This window comes from Perognathus longimembris, chromosome 20 (assembly GCF_023159225.1).
Source record: "Perognathus longimembris pacificus isolate PPM17 chromosome 20, ASM2315922v1, whole genome shotgun sequence".
Taxonomy (NCBI): domain Eukaryota; kingdom Metazoa; phylum Chordata; class Mammalia; order Rodentia; family Heteromyidae; genus Perognathus; species Perognathus longimembris.
The window spans coordinates 22,721,980-22,749,671 of record NC_063180.1 but is presented as its reverse complement, the minus strand read 5'-3'; the positions used below and the strand labels follow the sequence as shown (position 1 = coordinate 22,749,671).

The following is a 27,692-nucleotide window of genomic DNA, read 5'->3' as shown; positions in this document are numbered from 1 at the left end:
CCCGGCCCACCAATTAGAGACGGCGCTGTAGGGAGAGCTGGAGAACTAAAGGTTAACGAGGTGGTGGGGGTCCAGCCTGAAGCCTGGGGGTGCAGAAACGGTGTCACTCGCGTGACCTTGAGGCGTTCTTCCGCGTGACAGTGGGAAGACCTCCTGGGAGTCGTAGTTTTACAGATCTAGCGTTCCCAGCTGCTCTTCCTCCCCCCCCACCCCATTCCCAGGGCTATCTTTTCCCACTTAATTAATTATTCATGTATGCAGACTTGAACGCTTATTGGCAGGGAGACTCTGGGTTCCTGCTCCCTGAGGGACCCATAAAGCCGGCTTCTTCTCCTCTCCCTGTTATGATGGCTTTAATTTATTTCAAAATGCTTTCATTGTAGACGGCCTGGACATTAAGGGTAAGTTAGTCGGTCGAATCTAGCCTCTAGGGGCAGTCACTTGTCTAACCAGGCGTCCCCACTGCAGCTGTGGTCAGCGAGCACTTAATCAGAAAGTCCGTCCTCTGGAGGGAGCTATTACAAGTGCTTGGTGCTCTCTTTTATCACCCGTCGGCACCAGCGGTTTGGCTAATTGGCGTAATGAAACGTTAGAAATAGATCCTCTGGTGAGATTAACGGCATTCTGGGCGTGGAGATTGGCTGGGGTGGATCAGACACTCTCCTCGCTTCTATGAGCAAGGATGTTAGGAATTTAGCAAGCCAAGCCTTTGCTGCCTGCAGCCATAGGAAAGGGGACTCTGGGCTGGATCCTTAGTTATTTTGTATCCCGGATCTCTCTTCAACAATTTTGCCTATTGTCTCTCCCTACTCCTTTCTTGACCCTTCTCTCCTTAGATTTCTTCTGGTCTTCACCTCCTTGGTCTTTCTCCCCCACCCTTCCCATCAGAGTCTGTTCTACCTCCGCTTGTCCTGTGGGACTTTTCTCAGTTTCTGCTTCCTCCAGAGATGTTGAGGGGGGCTAAGAGATAAACACGGAGTTCAGGCTTGGACTGAGGAGGCATAAAAACATGATTTATTCCAAACACTGCAATGTGGAGTGGGGAATGGGTTAAGTGTAGGTTCCCAGACCCTCCCGTCCCCATCCCAGCCCCAGACCCGGCTGGAGATCTGGGAGGAGGAGGCTTTTTTTTTTTGGGGGGGGGAGGTCTGCTGGGTCATTATTGAAGGGTCATAAATAAGGGGTGGCTTTGGAGAGGGTTTGATGATGTCTAGGTGATAGGGAGGTGGAGGGGGCTGGCTGAAGAGAAGTTGGTGTAATGGTGGGTCCGGGGAGGCAGGGCTTCCGTAGGGGACAGGTCTTAGGTCAAAGAAGGGAAGAGCCAACGACGGAGGAAAAGGGGGTGGGGTCACGGTTGACATTAAGGGTCACAGTCTGGTCGGGGCACAGTCTGGGGTCGGATGACCATTTTAGGTGTCGGAAGTCACAGTCTGGGGTCAGGTCAGGGGTCTTTGTGTGGCGGGGCCAAGGTCTGGGGTCACAGTTTGGCGAATGTGTCTCACAGTTTTGAGTCCCGATGGATGAAAGGTTAAAAACGGGCTTCCCCGGAGGCAGGGCCGGGGCCGGGGAGCTGCACAGTGATGTGGGGGCCACGGCCCGGGGAGTGGGGGAGTGGCGCGGGCGTGGCGTGATCCCCCACACCTCCCGCCCATCTGGTGACGTTAAAAAGCCCTTATCGGGTTTTATAAAAAGTCGCGTGGGCTCCTAGACCCCCGTTCCGTTCTCCCCCCCCCCCCCCCCGGTGGCTGAGATTTGGGCCACTAAATCCCCTCTGGCTCATGGTTGCCCCTATGCGAGGGGGCGCAGGAGGCTGCTCCAGGCGGGGTCCGGCCAGTTCCGTGTTTTTCCTACCCACCCCACGTGGGTGCTGTCCATTGCACGTTGCGCCGCGCGCGCCCCCTCGGGCCGTGGCCTGCCCTGACCGAGGGGGCGGTGGGGTCCCCCGGGTGGGGGCCGCGTCATACCTCGGACTCGAGGCTGGAGAAGTGCGCCGAGCCCCTGCGGGTGCCCAGGTCCCCTCCCCGGTGTCTCCGGTGGGGTGGCGCGGCGGCCAGCGGCGGCCCCCAGTGCGCGGCGGCGTGCGGGCACCGGCGCGCGTGGCGGGAGGGCCCGGTGAGCCTGCGCGCCGGGGCGGCCCGGGGACAGGAGCTGAGGTCCTCCAGCGACCGCGAGGTGGGCGCGGGCGGCGGGAGGTCCCAGCCCCCGGCCGCGCGGCGGTGCCGGTGATGGTGGGGCGCGGCGGCGGGCGCCCGGTGCGAGGCCCGCGGGCGGTGCGGGTGGGGACGCGGGCATCCGCAGCGGGCTCGGCGCCGGGGCGGGGGCCCGGCCGCCCAGGGCGGGGGCGGCGGCGCCCACCAGCCGCCGTCCAGGCCGTCGTGGGAGCAGCTGAGATGGCGCGGCGGCGGCAGCAGCTCCAGGCTGGCGCAGTGGCGGCAGTGCCAGGCGGCGGGCCCGGCGCGCGGGGGCAGGTAGTCCCAGCTGCCCGCCCGCCAGCCCCCGAGCTTGTCCACCGACCAGTAGCGGCCCGGCGGCGGCCCGAGGCGCTCGGCGTACGGGTAGGGGAAGTCGGCGAACCACCACGGCTCCAGGCCGCCCAGGGAGGCGCCGCCCAGGCTCTCCGAGTCCTCCGAGTCCGACGGCGACGGCTCGAGGTCCAGATACGGGCAGGGGGGCGGCGCGGCGCGGCACGGGGGCGGCGCGGCCGGAGCGGCCCCGCCCGCGGCGCCCGCGCCCCCCGCCGCCTTGCCGGGCCCCAGCAGCGGCTGGCTCTCGGGGTCGGAGCGCGGCCAGCGCGCGGGCGCCGGGGGGCTCTCGTCCTCGAAGGCCAGGCGGCAGAGCGGCGGCCCGGCGGGGGCGGCGGGGGGCGCGGGCGGGGACGGGAAGCCCGGGAAGGCGCCCGGCGGGGGCTCGGCCGGCTCCTTGTCCCGCACGATGGCGAAGTAGGAGGGCGGCGGCTTCTGCGGGGGCTGAGCTGCCGGGGGCGACAGGGGGCGTCCGGCCGCCCCCCGGGGTGCCGCGCGGGCCTCGCCCAGGCCCAGGCCCAGGCCCTGCGGCTCGATGGGGCCGTAGTAGCGGTGGAAGCCGTCGGCCAGGCCCGCGCCGCCGCCCGGCCCCGCGCCCTTGGCCCGGCGCCACCGGTCCACCGCGGCGCGCTCGCGGGGCACGAAGGGCGCGGGGCCGGGCGGCGGCCGGGCCGGGGGGTACGCGGGGCTGGGCAGCGGCTGCGGTGGCGGCGGGGGCTTTGCGGGCGGCGGGGCGGCCTCGGCACTGCAGCAGCTGTACATACCCTGCGGGCCGACAGAGGACGGGCGATCGTGGGGTGCCCGCCTGTCCCCAGGGGCCTCCTGGGTCCCAAGTCTCTGAGCCCCGAGTGTGGGGACTTCCATCTCCACCGGTCCCTGCCCGGGTCCCCTCTCATCCCCGTCTCTCCCTGCCCCTGATTGCCCGCCCCTGTGCGCCCCTCGGGCCCCCTGCCTGGCCCCCGTACCCTGGAGAAGGCCAGCAGGAAGTCCATGCGTTGCGTGGGCCCCAGGCAGTGCCTCAGCCTCCAGTAGACCAGGTGCTCCCAGGCGAACACCAGCAGCGACAGCCCCATGGCCACCAGCAGCATGTAGAACACGCCGGCCATGTTGTCGATGTCCAGCTTGCTGCTCATCACCTCGATCTTATCGTTGTGGCAGATCCCAGACAGCCACAGCCGCTCCAGCATCTCGATCTCATCTGGGAGAAAGCGGGTCAGATATCACCTGTTTGAGGTGATGGGGGGGGGTTGGGCAGGACATCCCCCCCCATCCCAGTTCTCTAAGGCCCTGGCAGACCCACGTGCCCAGGACTCCGCTCCCTCCCTCCCCGTGGTGTGATCCAGGGCTGCCGCCAGGCTCAGGCGCACCGTCCCCAAGGAACTGCAGCAGGGCCAGGTCGATGGGCCGCTTCCAGCGGGAGCCCTTGTGCAGGGCGATGCCATAGCCCGTGGTAGCGAACACTTTGCCTGAGCCGATGGTGACCAGCTTGCAGCCTTCATCCTTCCGGGCCATGTAGTTGAGCACCGCAGCATCATAGATGAAGGCGTCCAGCTTTCTGAGGGAGGTAGGGATGGGTGTGGTTAGTCTCACTAGATACCCTCTCTGCCTCCAGGGAAACTTCCTCCCCACTGACTGCCACCTGCTCCATATCCTAAGCAACCCATTCTTGAGCAAGTCATTGCTCTTTGTTGTACCCCAGTTTTAACATCTGTACAGTGTGTTTCATGGCCCGAGTTTTCACAAAGGTGAGATAGATGATACCTGATAATCTGGGAGGCTGAGAACAGGAGTATTGAAGTTCCAGGCCAGCCTCCAGCACACACCTGAAGACCCCCTCCCCCCCCCCCCAACCAATCACTGGGTGCAGTGGTGCCCATCTGTCATCCTAGCTGTATAGGAGGCAGAGACTGGGAGGATCCTGATTGCAGGATAGCTTGAGCAGAGTCTGAGAGACTCCATCTCAATGAAAGAAGCCGGGGAGGAAGGTGGTACACACAGCACTCTAGCTATAATGGGAAGACAGAGACCCAGGCACAGCTCTGGACAGAAAACTAGACTCTATCTCAAAAGAATCAGTACACACACCCAAAGGATGGAGGTCTAGGGGCTAGTGATTCAGGCCTGTCATTCTAGCTCCTCAGGAAAGTGAGATCTAAAGATAAGAGGTTTGAAGCCAGCCTTGGCAGGAAAGACTGTCAAGACTCTTATCTCCAACAAGCAGGAAGCCAGAAGTAGAGCTCAAATAGCTCAAGTTGTAGAGCACCAGCCATGAGCAGAAAAAGCCAGGGGTACAAGGCCCAGGCCCTGAGTTCAGGACAGAGTATCAGTGCAAGCGTGTGGGCGCGCACCCCTCCCCCCCAATTAGGAAGTAGTCCACACTCCTGGGCAGAGGGCAATCAGATTCCCCACCCAGCATGACAGAAGCTGGAGAAGAGCTGGGGGAGAGGTGCAGTGAGGAAGGGAAGCTTAGATTTAGCTGGGGAGCAAGGTTGCAGCCCAGTGCTGGAGAGGGGTTTCACTTGGTTTTCTACAGAATCAACCTGGCAGGTAGATCCCAGCTGACCGCTGGGGAAAGTAGTCGAGCAAAACACCACCACTGCCTGCGGGCACTTTCGCCCCTAGGCGCACTGTAATTTCTCTCTAGGTTTCTCTTTGTTTGGGAAGAAGCCCTGGGGGGACGAAGGGTGAATAGCTCTCCTCATTGAAGTGGGAAGAGTTTGGAGTTTACAGAATCAGGTGGAAGGACCAGCGGAGGAAGGACCCAGACTTGGGGAAGATGATCGGAGCTGAAGTCTCCAAGGATCCTTGGAGGGCCCTAAGGGGAGAAGGAAGAGAGCCCACAAAGCATTTTATATAGAGCTTCAAGCTAGCCCTGGCTTCCAGAGAGATAGCTGAGGGACTTCCAGGAGGTAGACTGAGCTCAAGTAGCCTATGCTGTTTTTCTCTTTTTGCAGGTCCTGGGGCTTGAACTCAGAGCCAGCCTTTGTCCCTGAGCTTCTACCACTTGAGCCACAGATCTACTTCCAGCTTTTCTGGTGATTAATTGGAGTTAAGAGTCTCACAGATTTGGGGCTGGGAATATGGCCTAGTGGCAAGAGTGCTTGCCTCGCATACATGAAGCCCTAGGCTTGATTCCCCAGCACCATATATATAGAAAACGGTCAGAAGTGGCGCTGTGGCTCATGTGGCAGAGTGCTACCCTTGAGCAAAAAGAAGCCAGTACTCCAGCCCTGAGTCCAAGGCCCAGGACTATCCAAAAAAAAAAAAAAAAAAAAGTCTCACAGATTTTTCTGCTTTCAACCATGATTCTCAGATCTCATCTTCCCAAGTAGCTAAGATTACAGGTGTGAGTCACTGGTGCCTGGATTTCACTGTTTCTTTTTGAGCCAAGGTCTCACTAAGAGCTCAGGCTTGATTCAAAGTCATTATCCTCCTGACTCAGCCTCCTCGGGGCTGGGATTAAAGGTATGTGTCACCACACATGACATCGAGGGTTAGCATTTGAGCCAACACCTGTCCCCTCTCAGCTCACTACCTTAGGCAGAATGATTTGAGGTGTCACTGGACACCTCTGCACCCCTTCTTCTCCCTGCACCCCCTTTTATAGACCTTTCTCCTCAGCATACTCCATCCCTGTGCTGTGGCACAGTGGGCCTTCTATCTGCACATGAGCACTCGGCCTGGATCTTGCTTTAGGGCCATGGCACTGGCTTTTATTTCTTTTTTTTTTTTTCTGGAACATTCTTTTCCCAGATAACTGCCTGGATCATCCCCTTACCTCCTGTGCGTCTTTCTAGTGTCTGTTTAAAAGCCACCTTCAGTGCTGGGCGCTGTTGGCTCATGCCTGTAATCCTTTTTATTTTTGCGCTGGTACTGAGACTTGAACTCAGGGCTTTACCCTCTCCCTGAGCTTTTTGCACTCTACCACTTGAGCCACAGCTGCACTTCCAGTCATTTGCTGGTTGATAGGAGATTTGAGTCTCATGGAGTCTGACATAGCAGAAAGCTATGGTGGAAAGGCCTAGCAGTGAAACTAGATCAAGGCATGTGGGTAATAAATGTCCACACACAAGGACAAGGAAAAGAATAGTATATACATGAAGGCTTAGAGACCAGAATAATGTTGGATTTTTGTATAGAGCTATTGGTGTACAATGGAGCAAGAGCTGCAAGTTATGAAGGAAAATGAGCTCTCCTTCAGAATTTTAATCCAGCCAGACACTCCATAAAGTGTGTGAAGACAGAACAAAGGATTTTCAAAATATGTGTATGTGTGTGTCTATACCTATATATCTCCTCTATGCCCTTTGTCTAGAAGCTTAAGAGAACAAGACAGCAAAACTCAGAAGAAGCGATTGTGACACAACAGATTCTGAACCAGAAGGAATGTGAAAGATGGCTCCAAGATGGTGGCTACACATCAGACTGGAGCACATCAGATGGACAAGAGTGAAACTTTTTCAGTAAATAAAATGAATTAAGCATTTCTTGCTTCTGAATATAAGAAGAGATTTCAATGGTTATTAGAGAATTGGGGTTTAAATTAGTGAAGCACAAAGAAAATTCAACCACTAAGCAACTGACAGAAATTTAAAAAAAAAAGGACAATTATTAACTCCAGGAAAAACAAAGAGTTGGTTAGGAGAGAAAAGTAATCATGGTTCACTACTTAGGACAGCTGTGAGAGCATTTACACAGTCATAACATGTACACATTGAATATTCATCCGGTGAGAATCACAATGTGAAGGCAGGATTGATTTAAATAAGAGAAGGAGAATGTGTCTTCCATAGTGAATAGTGGATGGAAAATGCCTAAAATTGAAAAATTAAGTGGTAGCCACATAAACATGGTACTTAGAGATGCAGAGATAAATAAGAAAATGGTGCAATCAACAAGGTAAAAGCAGATTCTTTTGTGAGACTAGTGGAATGTAAATTACTTTTTTGTGTGTGTGCTGGTCTTAGGGCTTGAACTCAAGGTCCTAAGCACTCTCCCTGAGCTTTGCTGCTCTACCACTTAGGCCATAACTCCACTAATGGATTTCTGGTGGTTAATTGGAGATAAGAGTCTCTCCGAGGGCTGGGGATATGGCCTAGTGGTAAGAGCGCTAGCCTCTTATACTTGAGGCCCTGGGCTCGATTCCCCAGCACCACATATACAGAAAATGGCCAGAAGTGGCACTGTGACTCGAGTGGCAGAGTGCTAGCCTTGAGCAAAGAGAGGCCAGGGACAGTGCTCAGGCCCTGAGTCCAAGGCCCAGGACTGGCAAAAAAAAAAAAAAGAGTCTCTCCGATTTCCCTGCTCAGGCTGGCTTTGAACTGGGGTCCTCAGATATCAATCTCCTGAATAGCTAGGATTATAGACTTGAGTTGCCAGTGCACAGCTTTTTATTTTTGAATCAGGGTCTCCCTATAGAACCTGATTGGCCTCAAATTCATGAGCCAGCCAGGTGCTGGTGGCTCATACCAGTAATTCTTGCTTCTCTGGAGGCTGGGATCTGAGGATTGCAGTCCAAGGCCAGCCCAGGCAGGAAAGTCAGTGAGACTCTTATCTTCAACTAACTCACAGAAAAGCAGAAATGACACTGGTTCCAAGTGGTAGAAGTGCTGGCCTTGAGCAAAAAAGCTCAGGGACAGAGCTCAGGCCCTGAGTTAGAGCTTGTAACCAATCTCCCCAAAAGTAATAATCTACCTGCCTCTTTTTATTTTGTTGGTCATGGGGCTTGAACTCAGGGCATGGGCACTGGCCCTGAGCTTTCATGCTCAAGGCTAGTGCTGTATCACTTTGAGCCACAGCTCCACTTCCAGGTTTTTTTTTTTTTTTTTTTTTTTGCCAGTTCTGGGGCCTGAACTCAGGGCCTGAGCACTGTCCCTGGCTTCTTTTTGCTCAAGGCTAGCAACTCTGCCACTTGAGCCACAGCGCCACTTCTGGCCATTTTCTATATATGTGGTGCTGAGGAATTGAACCCAGGGCTTCATGTATACGAGACGAGCACTTTACCACTAGGCCATACTCCCAGCCCTCCACTTCCAGTTTTTGAGTGGCTAACTGGAGATAAGGATCTCATGTTGACTTTTTTCTGCTCAGGATGGCTTCAACCTGTGATCCTCAGATCTCAGCCTTCTGAGTAGCTAGGATTATCGGCCTGAGTCCACCGGCACTGGGCTCTACCTGCCTCTTGAATGACAGGACTTCAGATGTGTGCCACCATACCTAGTTTGCATTACTTTGGTTTTGTTTTGTTTTGTTTTTTTAGAAGTGGTACTAGGGTTTGAACTCAGGGTCTTGTGCTCTTAACACTGAGCCATGCTTCCAAGTCCTTTATATAACTGTTTTTTTTGTTTGTTTGTTCTTTTGGCCAGTCTTGGGGGCTTGGACTCAAGATCTGAGCACTGTCCCTGGCTTCTTTTTGCTCAAGGCTAGCACTCTATCACTTGAGCTACAGCGCCACTTCTGGCCATTTTCTGTATATATGGTGCTGGGGAATTGAACCCAGGGCTTCATGTAGGCGAGGCAAGCACTCTTGCCACTAGGCCATATTCCCAGCCCCTATAGAACTGGTTTTTGAGATAGGGTCTCACTTCCTGCCTGGGTGAGTACCTGGACTTCGACCACCTACTTTAAGCTTCCCATCATAGCTAGTATGACAGGTGTGTACCATCAGCCAGCCATAGCTACTGGTTGAGAGGGGGTCTTGGAAACTATTCTGTTCACTTTAGGCTCAAACAGCTTCCTAAGTAGCTAGGATTACAGGTGTGAGCCATGGACACAGGACAGGTTGTTTTGAGTTAGGAGGAAAAAAAATCGTATCTTTTTATTCTCCAACCTATGTGGATGGATAACTGGTAAAAATAGAAGTAAACATTAGGAGGAAAAATGTAAAAAGGGAGAGTAAGGAAGAAAAAGGATTTCAGCAGGAGCAGAAAATCAAAGCAAGAGATGACAATGAGAAGCCCCTGGGTGTTCTTTGTGCTTCTGGGAGGAGAACAAGGGAGGATTCTGAGTTTCCCACTGTGCTCAGGAGGTAATACAGCCTGGAGCCTGAGAGCCTGACCCCCAGGGTCACACAGCCAGGGTTCAAGTCCCAGCCTGGCAACCTAGCACTGTGGGAAGCTTGCTTTTATTTCCATTTCTAATAATATTCACCTAAGATGATTATGAAATGCTATGTGTTTAACCAAGTCCCCTCCCAAAATTCACATAGAACAATGCTAGTGTCCAATACCTCGGAATATGACCTGGTTTGTACGGAGGGCCTTAATAGACGCATTCAGGTTGAGATGAGATCATAGTGTGGGCCCAAATCCAATATGAGTGGTGTTCTTATAAAAAAAGAGGGTATTTGGGGCCAGGTGTGGTGATGCATGTCTATAATCCTGGCCACTCTAGAAGTGAAGATTGGGAGAAGCACAGTCTAGGCTAGCCCCAACAAAATAAGAGAGCCTATCTGAAAAATGACTAAAACAAAACAGCCTGGGAGTGCGGCTCAAGGGGTGGAACACCTGCCCAGCAGGCATAAAGCTGTAAGTTCAAATCCCAGTACCACTGAAAAGGGGGAGGATATCTGAGACACAGATTCACACATCCAGAGAAGGCAATCTAAAGAGACAATGGGAGACAGCCACTTCCCCGGGAAGGAGAGAGCCAGAGCTATGTCACAGAAGCCAAGCACGCTAATCATGAATGCAAATGAGTTTAGACCAGAACTTGATACATAATAAACACTATAGTAAATTAAAAAGACAATGGGAACCAGACCAAGTCTTGGCAAGGACACAGAACAAATGGAACTCTGTGGAGGAGAATGTAAGTTGGCACAAGCACTCTGGAAAATGCCAGACACATGGTACCTATCACAGTCTAAAGACTTAGCAGAGCTGGGCATGGTGGCTCATGTCAGTTAACCCAGCTATAGGACAGGTCCAGGTAGAAAGATCAAGATTCAATCTGGGCAAAAATTCCCAAAACCCTACCTGAAAAACAAAAAGCAAAAGCCTCCCCGGCCCTCCCGCCCCCTTTTGCACACAGGGATTCTCCTAGCTCTGATTCCCAAGTGACTTAATTCTGATAATGACCTGATAATCTTATCGGTGATATCGGTGTTATCCCCATTCTACAGAGCAGGAAACAGAGAGGAAGATTATGTACCTAACATCACAAACCCAAGAAGGAGTAGAGGAGGGATTTGGGCTCTGGTAGTCTGCTCCAGAATCAAGAATATAACAAGGGGGCTGGGGATATAGCCTAGTGGCAAGAGTGCCTGCCTCGGATACACGAGGCCCTAGGTTCGATTCCCCAGCACCACATATACAGAAAACGGCCAGAAGCGGCGCCGTGGCTCAAGTGGCAGAGTGCTAGCCTTGAGCGGGAAGAAGCCAGGGACAGTGCTCAGGCCCTGAGTCCAAGGCCCAGGACTGGCCAAAAAAAAAAAAAAAAAAAAAAAAAAAGAATATAACAAGGATCCGACCCCTAGCAAGCACTCCCAGCCGTCCCGCCCAGGGATGACCTCGGGCCCCGGGGTGCCCGTCCCACCTCTGCGTGTGTGCGGTCCCTTGGCACCCTGCCCGCCTGCCCGCCCGCCCGGCCCGGGCCTGCGCTGACCCTGCCTTTAGCTGCGTGAGCGCCTCCTCCACGCGGGGCTGGTTGTAGCGCACCATGTAGCTATGCATGTCGGGGTAGTTGCTTCGAATGTTCTTCTCCGTGGACCCATTGGGAACCGTCCCAAACTTCAGGGGTGGGTATTGCTCCTGAGGCCGCTGGAACTGGGGCAGAATGGGTAGTTATTAGACAAGGCCCGCCCCCGCCCTCCTAAAAGACATCCCCAAACCAAATGTCAAAACACCACCCTGCACACACTCAGGCAACTGATCGACTGCGGAGGAGTCAGAAATCCAGAGACTGAGTGTTTGGAGAAATTTGAATGCAAGAGTTTTATCTATTGAATCTAATTAATCAGAATTTAGGGTTGACTTTGTATGTCTTGGATTTTGATTGTCTTTCACTGCTGTTGTATTTTCCTTGGAACTTCCATGGATTGAAGTTCCAAAGACCAGTCCTCCATTACTGTTAGAGAAACACACTAGTCTAAAATGTTCTATTTGGGGGGCTGGGAATATGGCCTAGTGGCAAGAGTGCTTGCCTCATATACATGAGGCCCTGGGTTCGATTCCTCAGCACCACATATACAGAAAATGGCCAGAAGTGGCACTGTGGCTCAAGTGGCAGAGTGCTAGCCTTGAGCAAAAAAGAAGCCAGGGACAGTGCTCAGGCCCTGAGTTCAAGGCCCAGGACAGGCCAAAAAAAGTTCTATTTGGATGTGTTTCCCTTCAGGAAAGTGTAAAAACTTCATCGTGAAACAGGACTCATTTCTTCCAGGGCCTTCCATTCTACCGTTCTGGAAGTTTGGGGAAGAGACACCCCTTTCCCCCAAGAATCTTCCCCTCTGTTGTGTCACAGGTCGAGTTTTCCTGTTACCTCCAACTCCGGCCACATCTGTCCCCTTCACACACCTTGCGGTCACTGAGCCCTGACACGGTGTCCACGTACTCCTCCTGGATCATGAAGGCGGCGAGGTTGGCTGTGTAGCTGGCGAGGAAGATGACAGCGAAGAAGGCCCACACCAGCACCATGATTTTGCTGGTGGTCCCCCGGGGGTTCTCCACGGGCACGGAGTTATTGAACACCAGGGCCCAGAGCAGCCATATAGATTTCCCAATGGTGAAGGTTGAGCCTCCAGGGCCTACAGGGGATCAGGATGAGGACTCCAAGTGAAATCCATGAAAGAGGATGGTGGAGCAAAAAAAGAACTACATTTCCCAGTAGCCTCCGAGGTCCTGGAGGCTCCAGAGGCCATGGGCCTGCCACAAGGCATGCTGGGAAATGTAGTTCCATATGCAAACTAACTTCTAAGGCAGTGGAGAGAGGGGACTCACGCTTGCCCGTGGCCAGGCTGCGGTTGTAGCCCACGGGACTGAGGTACTCGAAGATGAAGACGGTGACAGCGACCACGGTGAGGCACATGACGAACATCATTACCCACACAGCCGGGCTGTAGGGTTCTGGAGACAAGGAGGGTGAGGTCACTGTGGTTGGCAAAGCAAAGGACTGAAGGCCTCCCCACAGATATGTGTCCAGGTCTGTCCCCATCCTGGTCTGTTCCTTTCCTTGCTTGCCCATCTCGAGGACCGTCTACCGGCCGCACTAACCCCTGGCAAGGGACTCTCAAGAAGAGCAATTACAATCCAATACCAACTATGAAATGTTTCCTGAGCCCCAGGCCAGAGTCTCTACCTCCCCTGGCCACCCCTCCAGGCCATTTGCCATGCCCACTCTGTGCCCGGGACCAGCTCGGCATCCTGGGAGCCCTACACCTATTTAGTCCCGGGAGGCCTCTCCATGGGAACCGTATCTGACCACATCTGGGGACTGCTGATCCACCCTTGTCCAGGTGCGGCACCCCGTTTCCTGCTCACCTAGGAAGGCTGAAGGGGACACGGTGCCATTGCTGCGAGCCACCATGACGCTAATGCCTGTCTCCACGAAGGGCACAGAGAAGTCCACGATCTCTGAGCGTTCCTCATTGATGGTGAGGGAGCCGATGGCCATGTCTGCACGCTGGTAGAACACCTTGAGGTAGGGGTAAGGAGTGGGCCAGGGAAGCGGCCCAAGCAGATAGATACTCAAAGTCCAGGAGGAGACCAGAGACAGGTGAGGGAGGGGAGAGGAGGCGTGGCAGGTGGAGGAGGAGGAGTAGAGGAAGGCAGGGAAGGGAACAGGGAGAAAACAGGGGTGCAGGCCTGGAATGGGAAGATGTCTCCTCTCCCCATTCTATGGTTTGGGAATGTTTCCGCCTGACCCTGTCCCTCGGATTTTCACCTCCTGGTCAGGCCTCCTTCCCCTCCTAGCTCCACCTCCGAATAGATCATCCTTCCTAGCTCCGCCCCCTGAGAGCCACCCTCCCCAGCCCTGCCCCTACTACCCACGCCTCTTTATAAGATTCCACCCTAACCCTTCCCTCTACTGGTAGGAACTCAACCCTCCTTAGCCCGATCCCTCCTTCGGAGGGATCCCTTCCCCACCAGTGTCCCCCAAGCACCCGTCCTAAAGTCCACGACCACGCCTTTACCCCACTCATGTCCCTTCCCTCCCCAGTCCCTCTTTTCACCACACCCCCTTGGGCTCCAGGATTCTGGCTCTTGGCCCTGCCCTTCCTCCTCCAAGAGCCCCCTCCACACCAGGTCCAGGGCCCTCACCTCCCCGATCATGCCATTCCAGACCCCATCGATCTTCTTCCCGTGCTTGCCATTGGTGACCAGGTAAAGGTCGTAGCTGAAGCCGATGGTGTGCGCCAGCCTCTTCAGGATGTCGATGCAGAAGCCCTTGCAGCAGCGCTTCTCTGGGCGGGGGGCGTCCGGTGGAGGGCTGAGGGGAGCAGCCGGGCTTGAGAAGGCTGTGGAGCCCCCCAGGCTCTCCCAGGAGGCGAGGGGACGGAGGAAAGGGACAGGTCACCGCTTTTCGGGGAAGCTAAGGCACAAACTGTATTTCTACTCTAGAGGGCGACTCCCACCCCCGCCCCGCCTCCCCTGCCACGGAGGTGGGCGGGGCCAGAGCAGACTGGACACGTGGGCGTGGCCAAGAGCTTGGGGCGTGACCAGTGCTAGTGGGCGGGGCTACGGTCGACACGCGGGATCAGCGGGAGTTGGCGGAGCCAGTGCTGGTGGGCGGGAATATTGGCCGATGGGTGTGGTCAGCAGGAGTGGGCGGAGCCAGGACTCGATGGGCGGGGCCAAAGCTGCAGAGAGCGGGTTCTCACCTATGGGTTCGGTTGAGCTGGCTCCGACAGGGGACCGAATCTCTGATGCAAGTGCCGCTGATGGGGTCTGCGGGTTCCACGATGACGAATGGTCTCTCCTCCAGCGTGGCCACGGTGAGGTGCTGCGTGTCGTCCACGGGCTGCAGGAAGCGGCCGTAGCGGGACCACAGCGGGTACTTGAGACGGAGAGTTTGCTGCTCCCAGCTGCCCACCTGGGCCAGGAAAGGGCGTCGTCGTTCCAGGGTGTCCTGGCCTCCCTGCCCTGTCCCCTCAGATCCCAGCCCTTCTCCCTCAGCTCGCCCAGTCCAGACTCCAGCCTCCCCTCGGAAAGTCCAGGACCTGCGCCGTCCCTACCCAGAAGTTCAGGCATCTACATCTGGGCCAGACTCACCACCTCCCATGTCCTGTCTCTGGTGAGGGAGATGACCACCAGCGAGGGGTTCACCAGGAAGCCATCCTCGTTGAAGGAGTAATCCCGGTTGTCCCAGGTGATGTTCATGAAGTACCTGCCCAGGAGGAAGGTGGGGCATGTGGGAATCTGGATTGGGGACTCTCAGCTAGTTCCTCTCTTTTCACTCAGACTTTCCAATAACTGACTGTCCTTTATGTGTGTGCACGTGTGTGTCCTTGAGCTCTCCAGATCAAGGCCAGCGCTCTACCACTTAAGCCACGGCGCCACTTCCAGTTTTCTGGTGGTTCATTGGTGATAAGAGTCTCCCGGCCTTTCTTGCCCTGGCTGGCTTTGAACCATGATCCTCTGATCTCAGCCTCCTAAGTAGCTAGGATTACAGGTATGAGCCACCAGTGCCCAGCTGCCCATATTTTTTAAATTCTAAATTTTATCTGCTTAGAAAGGCCCTTCTTGGGTTGGGATGTAGCTCAGTGGCACAGTGCTTTCCTAGCAAGTGCAACATCCTGGGTTTGATCCCCAAAAGAGAAAACACACACACACACACACACACACACACACACACACACACACACACACACACAATACAGTTAAAAAAAAAACAAATGAAAGGCCTTTCCTGACTACCCCCCCCCCCCACTGGCCTACCTGTCACGCTTTCTTGTTACTCTTCACTGTTTTATTATTTTTTTTCCCCAGAAGTTAGTACCAGGGCTGGGAAGGTGGCTTAGCAGTAGAGTGCTCGCCTTGCATACATGAAGAAGACCTTGGTTCAATTCCTCTGCACCACATAAACAGACAAAGCCGGGAGTGGCACTGTGGCTCAAGAGGTAGAGTGCTAGCCTTGAGCAAAAAGAACCCAGGGGCAGTACTTAGGTCCTGAGTCCAAGCCCCAGGACTGGCCAAAAATACAAAAGAAGTTAGTACCACAGCTGGTAGTTTATTTCCTACTCATGCCCAATTAGATTGCTAGGCACTGTGAGATAAGAAAATTTATTGGACACTGTTCCCCTGCCTGAAGCAGTGCTTGCACACAGATTCTCAAAAAAGTGCTTTTCAATGAATAGAAGGACGGACAGGGCTAGGTGCTGGTGGCTCACGCCTGTAATCCTAGCTACTTATGAGGCTGAGGATAGTGGTTCAAATCCAGCCCTGGGAAGAAAAGTCTGTGACTCTTAGCTCCAATTAACTACCAGAAAACTAGAAGTGGTGCTGTGGCTCAAAATGATGGAGCTCTAGAGCACTAGCCTTGAGCAAAAGAGCTCAGGGAGAGCTCCCAGGTCCAGAGTGCAAGACCTAGGACTGACCAATTAAAAGAGGAAGGAGGAGGAGGAGGAGGAGGAGGAGGAGGAGGAGGAGGAGGAAGAGGACAGAAGAAATAATAATAATATTTATTATTATTCTAGGCAAAGATCTGAGCAGTCTCCCAGAGAGGCAAGGTTGAGAGAGAGCAAGCGAGAGAAGGAAGCTGAGTAAGAAAGACAGACTCAGAAAGAGATTAAAGTAACTGGCCCCAGGCTTGGCCCAATTTCTGATGTCTGTGTTTCTGTGCATGTTTATTTTTCCAATAAACCCCCTTTTCCCCAAGGAAAGTTAAACGATACTCTGCTTCTGGCAACCCCAAATGCCCTAGCTTAGACCATATTCTCAACGCCCTGCTCCCATAAGGCAGGTCCTAGCTCTCTTCCTGCTGGCCTCCCACTGCTGTTGTCATTATTCCTGTCCCTACCTGTGCCCCTTCAGGACCCTGTGTTCTTTGCAAAGTCCCAGGTCTTATTCACCCCTGTGTTCTGGGAGCCTAGTATGAGCACTCCATCCCAGCAGTGCTCAGGGTTATGAATGAGGGATGCCTTCTCTTCTCACCCTCTTGTTCTAGAATCCTAATGCCCCTTTCTCCTCACTTACATCCTCCTCCACATCCATCACCTCCTCCCAAGTTCATTTCAGGATTCGTGGCCTGTCCTTCTACTGCCCTGTCAGCAAACCCATCTTTCTCTCTATTCCCAAGGCTTCCTACAGCGGAGATGCTGTTTTCTATCAAACTCAAGTTCTCTGCTAACATAATGGTGTAAGGCGGGCCTACGATGGTCTTTACATTCCATTTCCCAGCCTTCCTTGTAGCTAACCCAGACCACAGTGCAGATGTGGTACTCAAATATCTAACAGTACAGTGTAGGCACAAACCAATCAGAATGGACGTCTACCCAATCAAGATGTCTAGCCAGGCAGAACAAATATCTAACCAGTCAGAATGGATGTTGTTTTAACCAACCAGTACAGCAGTCCTGATCATGTGATTATGTTCTTACCGGTAAGATGTAAGACCTGTCCCTTAAACCTCATTTCAGTGGAAATTGCTTGCTCTCCACTTTCTCTTTGCTCCTCCTCAAGCGTCATGCCCACAACCCAGCTCTGACTGCAGAGATGCCAGAGCAACCAAGCTGGTGGAATGGATTAAGCATCAGTGTCCTGTTAACCTGGACTGCTCATTTCTAGATCTCTGGGATATTATATTACGTGGTTGAGGAACACATTTTTCCCTTTGGTATGCGACTGGCTCAATGGGTCTTCTACTAAACGCAGCTCATAGTCTAGGGCTGGTGTGTGTGTGTGTGTGTGTGTGTGTGTGTGTCTTATTTGGGGGGGGGGGTACTGGGGATTGAATTCAGGGTTTCCAGCTTGCTAGACAAATACTCTACCAGTTGTCCCATGCCACCAATCTCTAAGTAGGATATTTTATCCAATCTCAGATGCTATCAAAAGCTGTGCCAGGTGTTGATGGCTCACGCCTGTCATCCTACCTACTCAGGAGGCAATCTGAGGATTGCGGTTCAAAGCCAGCCAGGAAAGTCTGTGAAAATCTTATTTCCAATTAAATCACAGGAAAAGCTGGAAGTGGCACTGTGGCTCATGTGGTAGAGTGCTAGCCTTGAGACAGCACTGAGGCTGAGTTCAAGCCTTAGGACCAGGTGTGAGGGGAAAAAAAGAAAGATACATCTTGATTTCAAAGACATTAAAATGTGAATTTTTTCTACCCTCCACTCCAACCTGCGGGCTGGTATGAAATTCATGCTCCTCCCACCTCAGCCTCTTGAATGCTGGGATTGGATATATACTGCCTTCTTGGGATAAAACTATGCATCTTAAAATCATGAATACACTCACTATGTGACAGATGTTTACAGACAACCTCATTTAACACCAGAACAGAGCTGCAACCCCATCCATTTCACAGAAAAGGGAAGTGATGTTTGGAGAGGCAATGACCACACAGCCAATGAATACTCCAGTGGGCCTTCTTCTGAGAGCCCTTCCACCCTGCTCCCATCCCAGGCCCACTCACCTGTGCAGACTCTCCCCTCGGTGAGTTCGATTCTGGGCCCGACAGTCGTGGCCAAGCTCGGGCAGGAAGCCGTAGTCTCGCAGCAGGGCCTGGGCGCCTCTGGCCACGACAGCCACGCCGGCGGCCACGCGCCGGGCCAGGTCATCCCGCCAGCCGGCAGAGCGCACGGCGAACAGTCCCGCAGGTAGTGGGGCGCCTCCTGGCAGGAGAAGGGGCTCCCCGGGGGCCCCCGATCCCCCGCCTCCAGCCAGCTGAGGGCCCACCATGAACCAGACGTAGCCCGGTCCAGTGAGCCCGGCCTCCTCCGCCGCCCGGAACACGGGCTCGGCCTCCTCCCTGGCACAGAAGAGCAGGCGGATCTGCGCGCTGACACTGCGGAGCTGGGCGCCCAGCACGGCCTCGCCGGCCCCGGGGTCCAGCGTCAGCGCGCCCCGGTGCTCCCAGCCCACCAGGCTGCCGTCCGTCAGCACCTCGATGTAGGACAGGAAGGCCCGGTGGCCCGGGGCACGCGTGGTGACCGCCACGAAGGACGTCCAGTCGTACTCCTCCAGCACCTCGAAGATGACTTGAAGCTGCTGCTCTGTGGAGGAGCCGAGCTGCAGGAAGGTGGAACCCTTCTCCTGCAGGGGGGACGGGAGGGCGTCAGGCCTCCGAGGGGGAGGCCTTTGCTCCAAAGGCCCCTGGGAGAAGCTCTCAGGAAGGGCAGAGTGAGGGCCTATTTTCCTTCCCCTGGCCCAGGCTAGGTCGGGGGTGTGAATAAGTCTGAGGCCCATTCCTCAGAACCCTCCCATGAACATTGCTCTCTTGCCCACCTGTAGATTTTTTTTCCAAATGCAAGCACTGGTGCTGGAGCTCAGGGCAAGTCATGCTCTTCCTTAGCTTTTTCCCTCAAGGCTGGTGCTCAACCACTTAAGCCACACCTCCACTTCTGGCTTTTTGTTAGAGAAAAGACTCTCATGGACTTTCCTGCCTGGCTTTGAGCCTAAGCTCTCAGATATCAACCTCCCGAGTAGCTACAAATACAGGTGTGAGCCACCAGTGCCTGATTCAGAATTCTTTTTATTTTAATTAATTAATTTGCCAGTCCTGGGGCTTGAACTCAGGGCCTGAGCACTGTCCCTGGCTCCTTTGTGTTCAAGGCTACCACTCTACCACTTGAGCCACAGTGCCACTTCTGGCTTTTTCGATATATGTGCTCCTGGGGAATCGAACCCAGGGCTTCATGTATGCAAGGCAAGCACTCTACCACCAGGCCATATTCCCAGCCCCTGAGTCACAGTCTTACTACATAGTTTAGGCTAGTTCCTGATCCTCTTGCCTCTAACACACACACCCACCCACCCCCACACACCCACTTTTTTGTCGGTCGTGGGGCTTGAACTCTGGGCCTGCGCACAGTCCCTGAGCTCTTCAGCTCAAGGCTAGCATGCTACCACTTGACCCACAGTGTCACTTCCAGTTTTCTGGTGGTTAATTGGAGATAAGAATCTTTCAGGCTTTCCTGCTGGGGCTGGATTTAAACTTTGATCCTCAGATCTCAGCCTCCTGAGTAGCTAAGATTACAGGCTCAGTGCCCAGCTCACACATACTTTTCATCTGCTTCTATGTCTTGAGTGCTGGGATTACAAGTATGTACACATAGCTTCAAAAGCAGAATTCCTGACACATAGCTCCCTCCTTCACAGCTCATCTGAAATCCGTTTCCTGTCTTCCTTCTCTTTTCACAGTGTTATTCAAGTCTCAACTTTAAACCCTCCTCTATCACTTTCCCTCAGGCCCACACCCAGGCCATTTACACATCTTCTCAGCTCTACCTAATCCAGTTTTTGAGTGCTCACTGATGCCACTGTCAATACTCTCTTGGTGTCAATACTCTTTTTTTTGTTTGTTTGTTTGTTCTGTTTTGGGTCAGTCATGGGGCTTGAGCTCAGGACCTGAGCGCAGTTCCTGAGCTTTTTTGCTCAGTGCTAGCACTGTACTACTTTTGGTCACAGCACCACTTCTGGTTTTCTATTGGTTAACTGGAGATAAGAGTCTCACAGACTTTCCTGCCCTGGCTGAATTGTGAGCCTCAGAGCACAACCTCCTGAGTAGTTAGGATCATAGGCATGAGCCACTGGTGCCCGGCCCACTTAGTTCTTTCTGGATAGCACTGAGGTTTTTTTTTTTTTTTTTTTTTTTTGCCAGTCCTGGGCCTTGGACTCAGGGCCTGAGCACTGTCCCTGGCTTCTTCCCACTCAAGGCTAGCTCTCTGCCGCCTGAGCCACAGCACCGCTTCTGGCCGTTTTCTGTATATGTGGTGCTGGGGAATCGAACCTAGGGCCTCGTGTATCCGAGGCAGGCACTCTTGCCACTAGGCCATATCCCCAGCCCAGCACTGAGGTTTGAACTCAGAGCCTCGTGCTTGTTAGACAGGTGTTCTACCACTTGGGCTATGCACCTGCCCTTTGTACTTTTAGTTTTCAAATAGGATCTCTCACTTTTGCTTGGGCCAACATGGACTTCAGTCCTCTTATTTATCCTTCCCATGTAGTTAGGATGACAGGCATACACCACTGTGCCTGGATTATTGATGGAGATACGGTCTTGCCTAGGCTGGCTTTGAACCAAGAGTCTCCCAGACTCCACCACCTGAAGGACTGGGTTGACAGGCATGAACACCCCCACCCCAGCCATTACATCATTTTCTCTCTTGCCTAGACACCTATAGCTTTCCTGCTCATCTGTTTCCACTTTTGCATCTTTCAGTCTGTTCTCCAAACAGCAGCCAGGGTGATTGTTTCAAAATATTAATTGGATCACATCTCTTCCAGCTGAAAACTTTCCAGTGATTCTACTTGGGAACTCAAGCCAAAGTCCTCACCATGGTTCATGAGGCCCTGCATGAACTGGTCCCTGTTGCCTCTCTGATCCCATCACTTGCTACTCCCAACAACCTCCCCATCCCCTGCTCCAGCCACATTCCCTGCTTCATCTTCCCCAAGCACCTTCTGACTTCAAGAGCTCAGCTGCTGCTCCTCCAGGAGACATTGTTCCCAGCTCCTCTTTGTAGGGTTTACCCCTCCTCTTTTCTCAGGTGCATCTCAGAGATAACCAACTCAGGGAGGCCTCCTAGCTGCCATCTACTGAAGCCTCAGCCTCTTCCCACATCCTGTTGATTTTCCTCCAGGAGAGATTTCACTCTCTATAGCTCATTTTGTGTGCTTCCTTCATTAGAATGCAAGCTCTGCAAGGCAGTGGCTGTGGGTGGGGCTGTTATCTCCCCCACAACTTCATACCCCCAAATCTAAGAGCCCTGATACAGACTCAGCTCTGGACAAAGCTTTTTCCCTCAGTGTGTGTAGTTACCAGTGCAGAGGATAGGGCCAGTCCCTCTGGGGAGGTTTTCCAGCATGCACTGGGTACCCTAAGAGGACCTCATCCCTCAGCAGGTGGAGCGTGTGCGCCACATCCCAGCATTCAATGGGATACAGATACAGCTAGGAGGATTATACTTTCTTCCATCATGGGACAGTTAATGGACTACATTTCCCAGAAGGCAATAGGTTACATTGAGTAGCCTACAATGCCTCTCAGAAATTGAACACAGGCCGCATGTACTGATGGGAAGCCAGGAAACAGTAAGTTCACCTCCCAGGTCTACAAATCTGCCTGCAAATCTCTGAACAAAGTCATGCCAAGGAGAACAAGAAAGTTGGACAGGAGTCTCTCCCAGGATGCTTTAGACAGAACTACAAATCCCGACATGCATTAATGATCCAGTTACAAAGCCAGCGGCCCTCAAGGCAGAGAACTTGCCGATTTGGGTGCCACATCCTCTGGTGGCTCTATCCTCTAACAAATCTCAAATCCCCAAGCAACCTCTAATAGGCCCACCCCTGGACCACACCTTCTGGCCTACTCCATCTCAGTCTGCAGACCAGGATCTGTCCATTTCCATTTCTGTGCTTTGCCACCAGAAATCCACTAAGACTGGCCCCTTCTGAGGGTCTGTAAAGTTCTCCTATGCCACTGACCTCCTCTAGCCTTTCCTCTCCACTCCTCTCCCTGCAGGTTCCTGGATTTCTTTGTGTCTTTCTCTTATAGTAGGCCTCCTCTTCCCCCCCCCCCCCACTCTGCTTTCCAGATTCTCCATTTCCCCACCTCATTGTTTAGTATAAGCCTTTTTAAACCTCTTACCCCAAGCCCACTTTCAGCTCCAGACTCCACCCTTTTGTCTCAAGTTTAGGTCTCACCCCTCCCTACCCCTGTCCCTCACACTAGCTGGCCTGGCGCTAACATTCACATCCTTGAGGCCTGGTTCTAACTCTTGCCACTAACGACTCCTCCCTTCAGACTTCTTTCCCTGGTTCGATCCTCTCCCTTTCCGCAGATCTCTAGACTTGTCTAGGAGTTGGAACCCCTCTCCATGTCCTGTCCTCCCTCCAGTGTTACCCTTCTCTAGGTCCCTGACCCTGCCTTACTGGGTCTTGCTTCCTAACTAGACTCACCCTTTTGTGAGCCCCATTTCTTTCCCACTAAGTCCTCTCCTGATCGTTCCAGATCCACTCCCGCTTTCGTCCCTAATCCATGGTGTATGTGGGCTGGCCCTGCCACTTGTCCAGATTCAACCCTTTTCTTGCCTCGCCCTTCCGTCGTTCTTCCCCGACGGGGACCTAGGTCACTGTACCATGGGTAACACGCCCAGATCACCGGGAGTGGCCTCTCTGACCTTCATAGGTGACTCTCCCAGAAGGCCCTGCTCACTCTATAGGCCACACCTCTGCCCCGCCCACTACCCAAACGTGAACCCGCCCCAGGGCCTGGCCTATCCGCTCCCACACCCCCAAAGACCACGCCCTTCTCCAGCAGCTGCCCCCCCCGCCCCGCCCCAGACCCGGCCCACCCCGCCGGCGCGCGCACCTTGGGCGTGAGCACGAGCGCGGCGCCTCCGTGCACGGCCACGATGGGCAGCGAGGTCTGGGCCGACAGAAAGTCGAGGATGGGCGCGACGGCGGGCGCGCGCGAGTCGTCCTCGAAGACGACGCCGTGCACGCGCAGCCCCGACAGCAGGTCGCAGAGCTGCAGCACGAGGCTGCGCGGGTCCGAGCCGTTGAGCACCAGCGCCACGGGCCGCACGTCCAGGCCCGGGCTGCGCACGGCCGCCGCCACCGCGGGCCCCAGGCGCGCCGCCTCGGCCGCGTACGCGGGCCCCGAGAAGACCAGCGCCACGTTGAGCGGCCGCGCCCCGCCGGGGACCCCGCCGGGCCCGCCGGCCACGCCCGGCCCCGGCGCCTCCTCCGGGAACGGGCTGGCGCAGGCCAGGGCCAGCAGCAGCAGCATCTTAGCGGGGCCCCGAGGGCCGCGGGGGCCACCGGCGCCGCGCATCGCCTGCGGGCTCCGCCGGGCGGCCTCTGAGCACCGGCCCGGGCCGGAGGGACGCGGGAGGAGAGGGCGGGCCCAAGACGGGAGGGCAGAGACGGACAGACCAGAGACAGAGATGGCCAGACACAGAGATGACCAGAGACAGGGATGACCAGAGACAGGGATGGCCAGACACAGGGATGACCAGAGACAGGGATGACCAGAGACAGAGATGACCGGAGACAGGGATGACCAGAGACAGGGATGGCCAGAGACAGGGATGACCGGACACAGAGATGACCAGAGACAGAGATGACCGGAGACAGGGATGGCCAGACACAGAGATGACCAGAGACAGAGATGACCGGACACAGGGATGACCAGAGACAGAGATGACCGGAGACAGGGATGGCCAGACACAGAGATGACCAGAGACAGAGATGACCGGACACAGGGATGACCGGACACAGGGATGACCAGAGACAGGGATGGCCAGAGACAGGGATGACCAGAGACAGGGATGGCCAGACACAGGGATGACCAGAGACAGGGATGACCAGAGACAAGGATGGCCAGACACAGGGATGGCCAGACACAGAGATGACCAGAGACAGAGATGACCGGACACAGGGATGACCAGAGACAGGGATGACCAGACACAGGGATGACCAGAGACAGGGATGGCCAGACACAGGGATGACCAGAGACAAGGATGGCCAGACACAGGGATGGCCAGAGACAGGGATGGCCAGAGACAGGGATGACCAGAGACAGAGGTGACCGGACACAGGGATGGCCAGAGACAGGGATGACCAGAGACAGAGGTGACCAGACACAGATGACCAGAGACAGGGATGGCCAGACACAGAGATGACCAGAGACAGGGATGACCAGACACAGAGATGACCAGACACAGAGATGACCAGAGACAGGGATGACCAGAGACAGAGATGACCAGAGACAGAGATGACCAGACACAGAGATGACCAGAGACAGAGATGACCAGACACAGAGATGACCAGAGACAGGGTTGACCAGAGACAGAGATGACCAGACAGATGATCAGAAACAGATGACCAGAGACAGATGACCAGAGACAGAGATCAGACAGAAACCAGAGACAGAGATGATCAGTGACAGATACAGAGATACACAGAGACAAATGCAGAGACAGGGAAAGGAAGGTGGAGACCAAGGGAGAGACAAGGGTAGAGGGAAATGGAAGGGAGAGATGGGAAGGAAGCCCGAGTACAGAAGCAGAAATGGGGAAAGCGGGGTGTGAGAATGGGGGAGACAGACAGCGAATAATGGGGTCAGGGGATGAAACCGAGGTGAGGTAAGAGAGAAGGCAGGGGTCCGACAGGGACAAGCAGATGGGAAAGAGAGACCCACAAAGGTCCAAGATAGAAAAGGGAGAGATGGTAAGAACAACAGAGAGATGGTTAGGGAGGGGATAAGAGAGATGGACAGAGAAACAGGGTGGGGTGGTTCAGAGTGATAGAGATGGTGACAAACAGTGAGGAAGGGATGATGGAAAGGCAGGGAGGGGGAGAGAGAAAGAGAGAGAGGCAGGCACAGGAAGGTGGAGGAGAAAAGAGAGATGGAAAGTTGGATGGGAAGGGAAGACAGCAAGTAAGGCAAGAAGCCGAGACACAGACCCCACAGCCACCGACGAGCACACACAGGCGAATGGAGATTGGGAAGGCAGTCCAAGCAGAGAGAAAACACAGCAAGACAGAAATAGCAAGGCAAAGCAAAGACCCAGACCCCCACCAGGGAGGTGCCCAGCACAGACATGAAAGGAAGTCCAGGAAGGCGGGTGGCAGGAGGGAGCGAAAATAACAGGAAAAAAAAAAGTGAGGGGAAGAAAGACAGAGAGGGAAAAGGGGTCAGGTGTGTAGGGGGGAGGAAGAGGAAAAGAAAGGAGAAATTAGTAGGGTGTCCCAAGAAGAGAAAATGCTTCCATAACCTTTCCCTTCATCCCAGGCCATTCTTGCCCCCCTCCACCTGTCCCTGTCTCCTCATTCTGAATCAGAATGCCACAGTCATGGGCATGGCTGGCATTTAGAGTTGGGGGGCACAGCTGTGGAGGAGTGGGAAGGGGGGGGGTCTCTGGCTCCCAGCCCAGAGCAATTTAATAAATTAGAGGAAATAACAGCATCGCCTCCGCTGCCCCCTGTTGAACACTGACTGCCTGGTGTGGACGGGCTGGTAGCCTAGACTCCTGGGTCCTGGGACTGAGGGAGGAGGGTGTTGGGCCCGAGCCTTAAGAGACCCTGGAGCCTGTGCTAGGGCCTTCCTGAAGGGGTGAGGGTCCAGACAGGGAAGGGCTCTCTTGGCTGTCAATCAGCTTCCTGTCCGTTGCCATGGTAGCACAGGCTTGTCCACCCCACAGCCAACCAGGGTGGGGGAAAGGCCCACACCCCCTCCCCTGCCTGGAGGCCTCAACCCCTCCCCTCTGCCCACCACCGGATCTTTCCAGAGGTTCCAAGTCACTGCCACCCCACGAAAAGGGGTGGGGGCTCCTGGCAGGCCCAGCCCTTCTCAAACCCAGCTCCTCTTGGCCCCTCCTCTCCTTGCCCTTCCCCAAGCAGCTGGCTCAATCAGCTCTTAGAATAGCCCCCCCCTCCACCCCCAAAATAACCCACAGCTGTGGCCTGGCCCCCGCGGGGTTAATACCGCCTCTCCCCTCCCTTCCCGGTGCCTGTGCCCCTCAGCCCCCTCCTCTCTGACTCTCAAACCCACTCCTCCCTGGCCTGTGCTTTTGGGGGACCCCAGCGCCCTCTCTCCTGATGAGGCCTAGAAGGGCGGTCCCAACTCCACCCATCGCAGGGGACTGGAGCCACATCCCTTTCCATCGGGTTCGGAGGGCAGCCTTCCCTCACCCCCGCCGCCCAGTCACTGGAGGCCCAGTCCCAGTGCCCACGACCCCAGAATGGCAAAGTCCAGGTCCCTAATCTCCACCGGCTCACGACTGGTGGGCCACACAGAGGCTACAAAGCTGGATTCCCCCCCCCCCCCATTCCACCGCAGCCGTGCTAGCCACGGGAGGCAGGCCCTCACCCCTCAGTCACTGGAGTTACCCTCCAACTTCTCCGGAGAAGCCTCCCGGGCCTGGCCATTGGCCCCCCATGCCATTCCCCCCACCCCCCCAGCACTTGAGTTCTAACTCTTCACCCCAGCAGTCAGTTCCTAGCCTGTCCTCCCTTTCTTTTCTAGAACCTCCTCAGTCCCAACGTCCTGCAAGCCCCTCAGCTCCTACCTCCCTACCGCCCCCCCTGCCCTGAGATCCTGCCCCATAGCACAGCCCGTCTCTGGGATGCAGAGATGGAGGGGTGAGCCCGCCATTCCTGGGGTGTTCTTGTCTTCATCACAGAAGAGAGAGGCCAATGTGATCAACAGCCCCCCCCCCCCAAGTCAAGCTGCAGACGGTGGCCTTTCTCCCCCCAACCTCACACACACAAACCCCGATCCTAAGGCTTGGGAGAGGAGTCTTGAGGAAGGGGTGGTGGCCCAGGGTGAGGGGAGCCAGGGGCCTGGATGCCCTCAGGCATCCTGTCCTTGGCAGCAGTATTAATAGCAGACTCATAGCTCTGAGGTGGGAGGAGAGAGCGCGAGGAGAGAGGGAGAGGACGGCCAGTGATGGGGGAGCCCAATGCAGGGAGGGGGTGCAGACAAGGTGAGGTGGAGAGATGGGGGGGTGTCAGGTATGTTCAGCTGGTTAGAAGAGCAAAGCATCAGGGAAATGGGGGACTTAGGAGGTCTGAGGTACACACGCCCAAAAAAAAGGGGTTCAGGGAGGGAGAAAGCAAAGGAGCAGATGAGCCTCCGAGGGACTGGGAATGTGAGGGGCAAAGACCCCCTGCCTGCCATTCAAACCCCTTCCCTCCACGAAGCCCCTGGCCAACTTTCACTGTCCTAGATTTGGGGGGGGGTCCATGTCCCTCCCCTCCACCCCCAGCCAGGCCTTACCTTCTCATGACCCTGTTCTGTGGGGGGAGTTGTGTGGGGGCCAGGACCGGAGCCCAGTGTCCAGCGACCCGCTGATTTCTGTGGGGGGTGAGGGGGGCAGGCCCCGGGCGGCAGGTCACGGTGGTGGTGGTGGCGGCGGCGGCAGCGGCAGCGGCAGCAGAGGCGGTGGCGGCGGCAGTGGGGACCTCTCGCCTGTCCCTCGTTCTGTCTCTCCCTCCTCTTCCTTGATCCCGACCTGCCCTGTCTGTCCCCCAAGGTTGCGGCCACTCAGGCTAGGCGAGGACGAGG

At 55.0% G+C, this 27,692-nt stretch overlaps 1 protein-coding gene across 1 annotated transcript; it reads right to left on the bottom strand.

Moving 5' to 3' along the window:
- Positions 1-627: 627 nt before the first annotated feature.
- Grin2d (glutamate ionotropic receptor NMDA type subunit 2D) lies at positions 628-27,692 on the bottom strand. The gene is made up of 13 exons (XM_048329609.1): positions 27,405-27,692; positions 22,992-23,482; positions 18,090-18,709; positions 14,729-14,843; positions 14,338-14,549; positions 13,778-13,946; positions 12,998-13,151; positions 12,458-12,583; positions 12,035-12,264; positions 11,127-11,287; positions 3,890-4,077; positions 3,488-3,720; positions 628-3,287 (listed from the first exon to the last, which is right to left on the bottom strand). Exons 2-13 carry the CDS (start codon positions 23,454-23,456, stop codon positions 1,959-1,961), a joined length of 4,002 nt encoding a protein of 1,333 aa, XP_048185566.1. The 5' UTR covers positions 23,457-23,482; positions 27,405-27,692; the 3' UTR covers positions 628-1,958.

What these genes read in the sequence shown, in the direction of transcription:
- Grin2d (XM_048329609.1), bottom strand. Translation starts at nt 23,456, where the DNA reads ATGCGCGGCGCCGGTGGCCCCCGCGGCCCTCGGGGCCCCGCTAAGATG. An exon ending in CGCTCGTGCTCACGCCCAAG is followed by an intron (nt 18,710 to 22,991) that starts GTGCGCGCGCCG and finishes TCCCCCCTGCAG; the next exon opens with GAGAAGGGTTCCACCTTCCT. An exon ending in GTCCCCTTCAGCCTTCCTAG is followed by an intron (nt 12,584 to 12,997) that starts GTGAGCAGGAAA and finishes CCTTGTCTCCAG; the next exon opens with AACCCTACAGCCCGGCTGTG.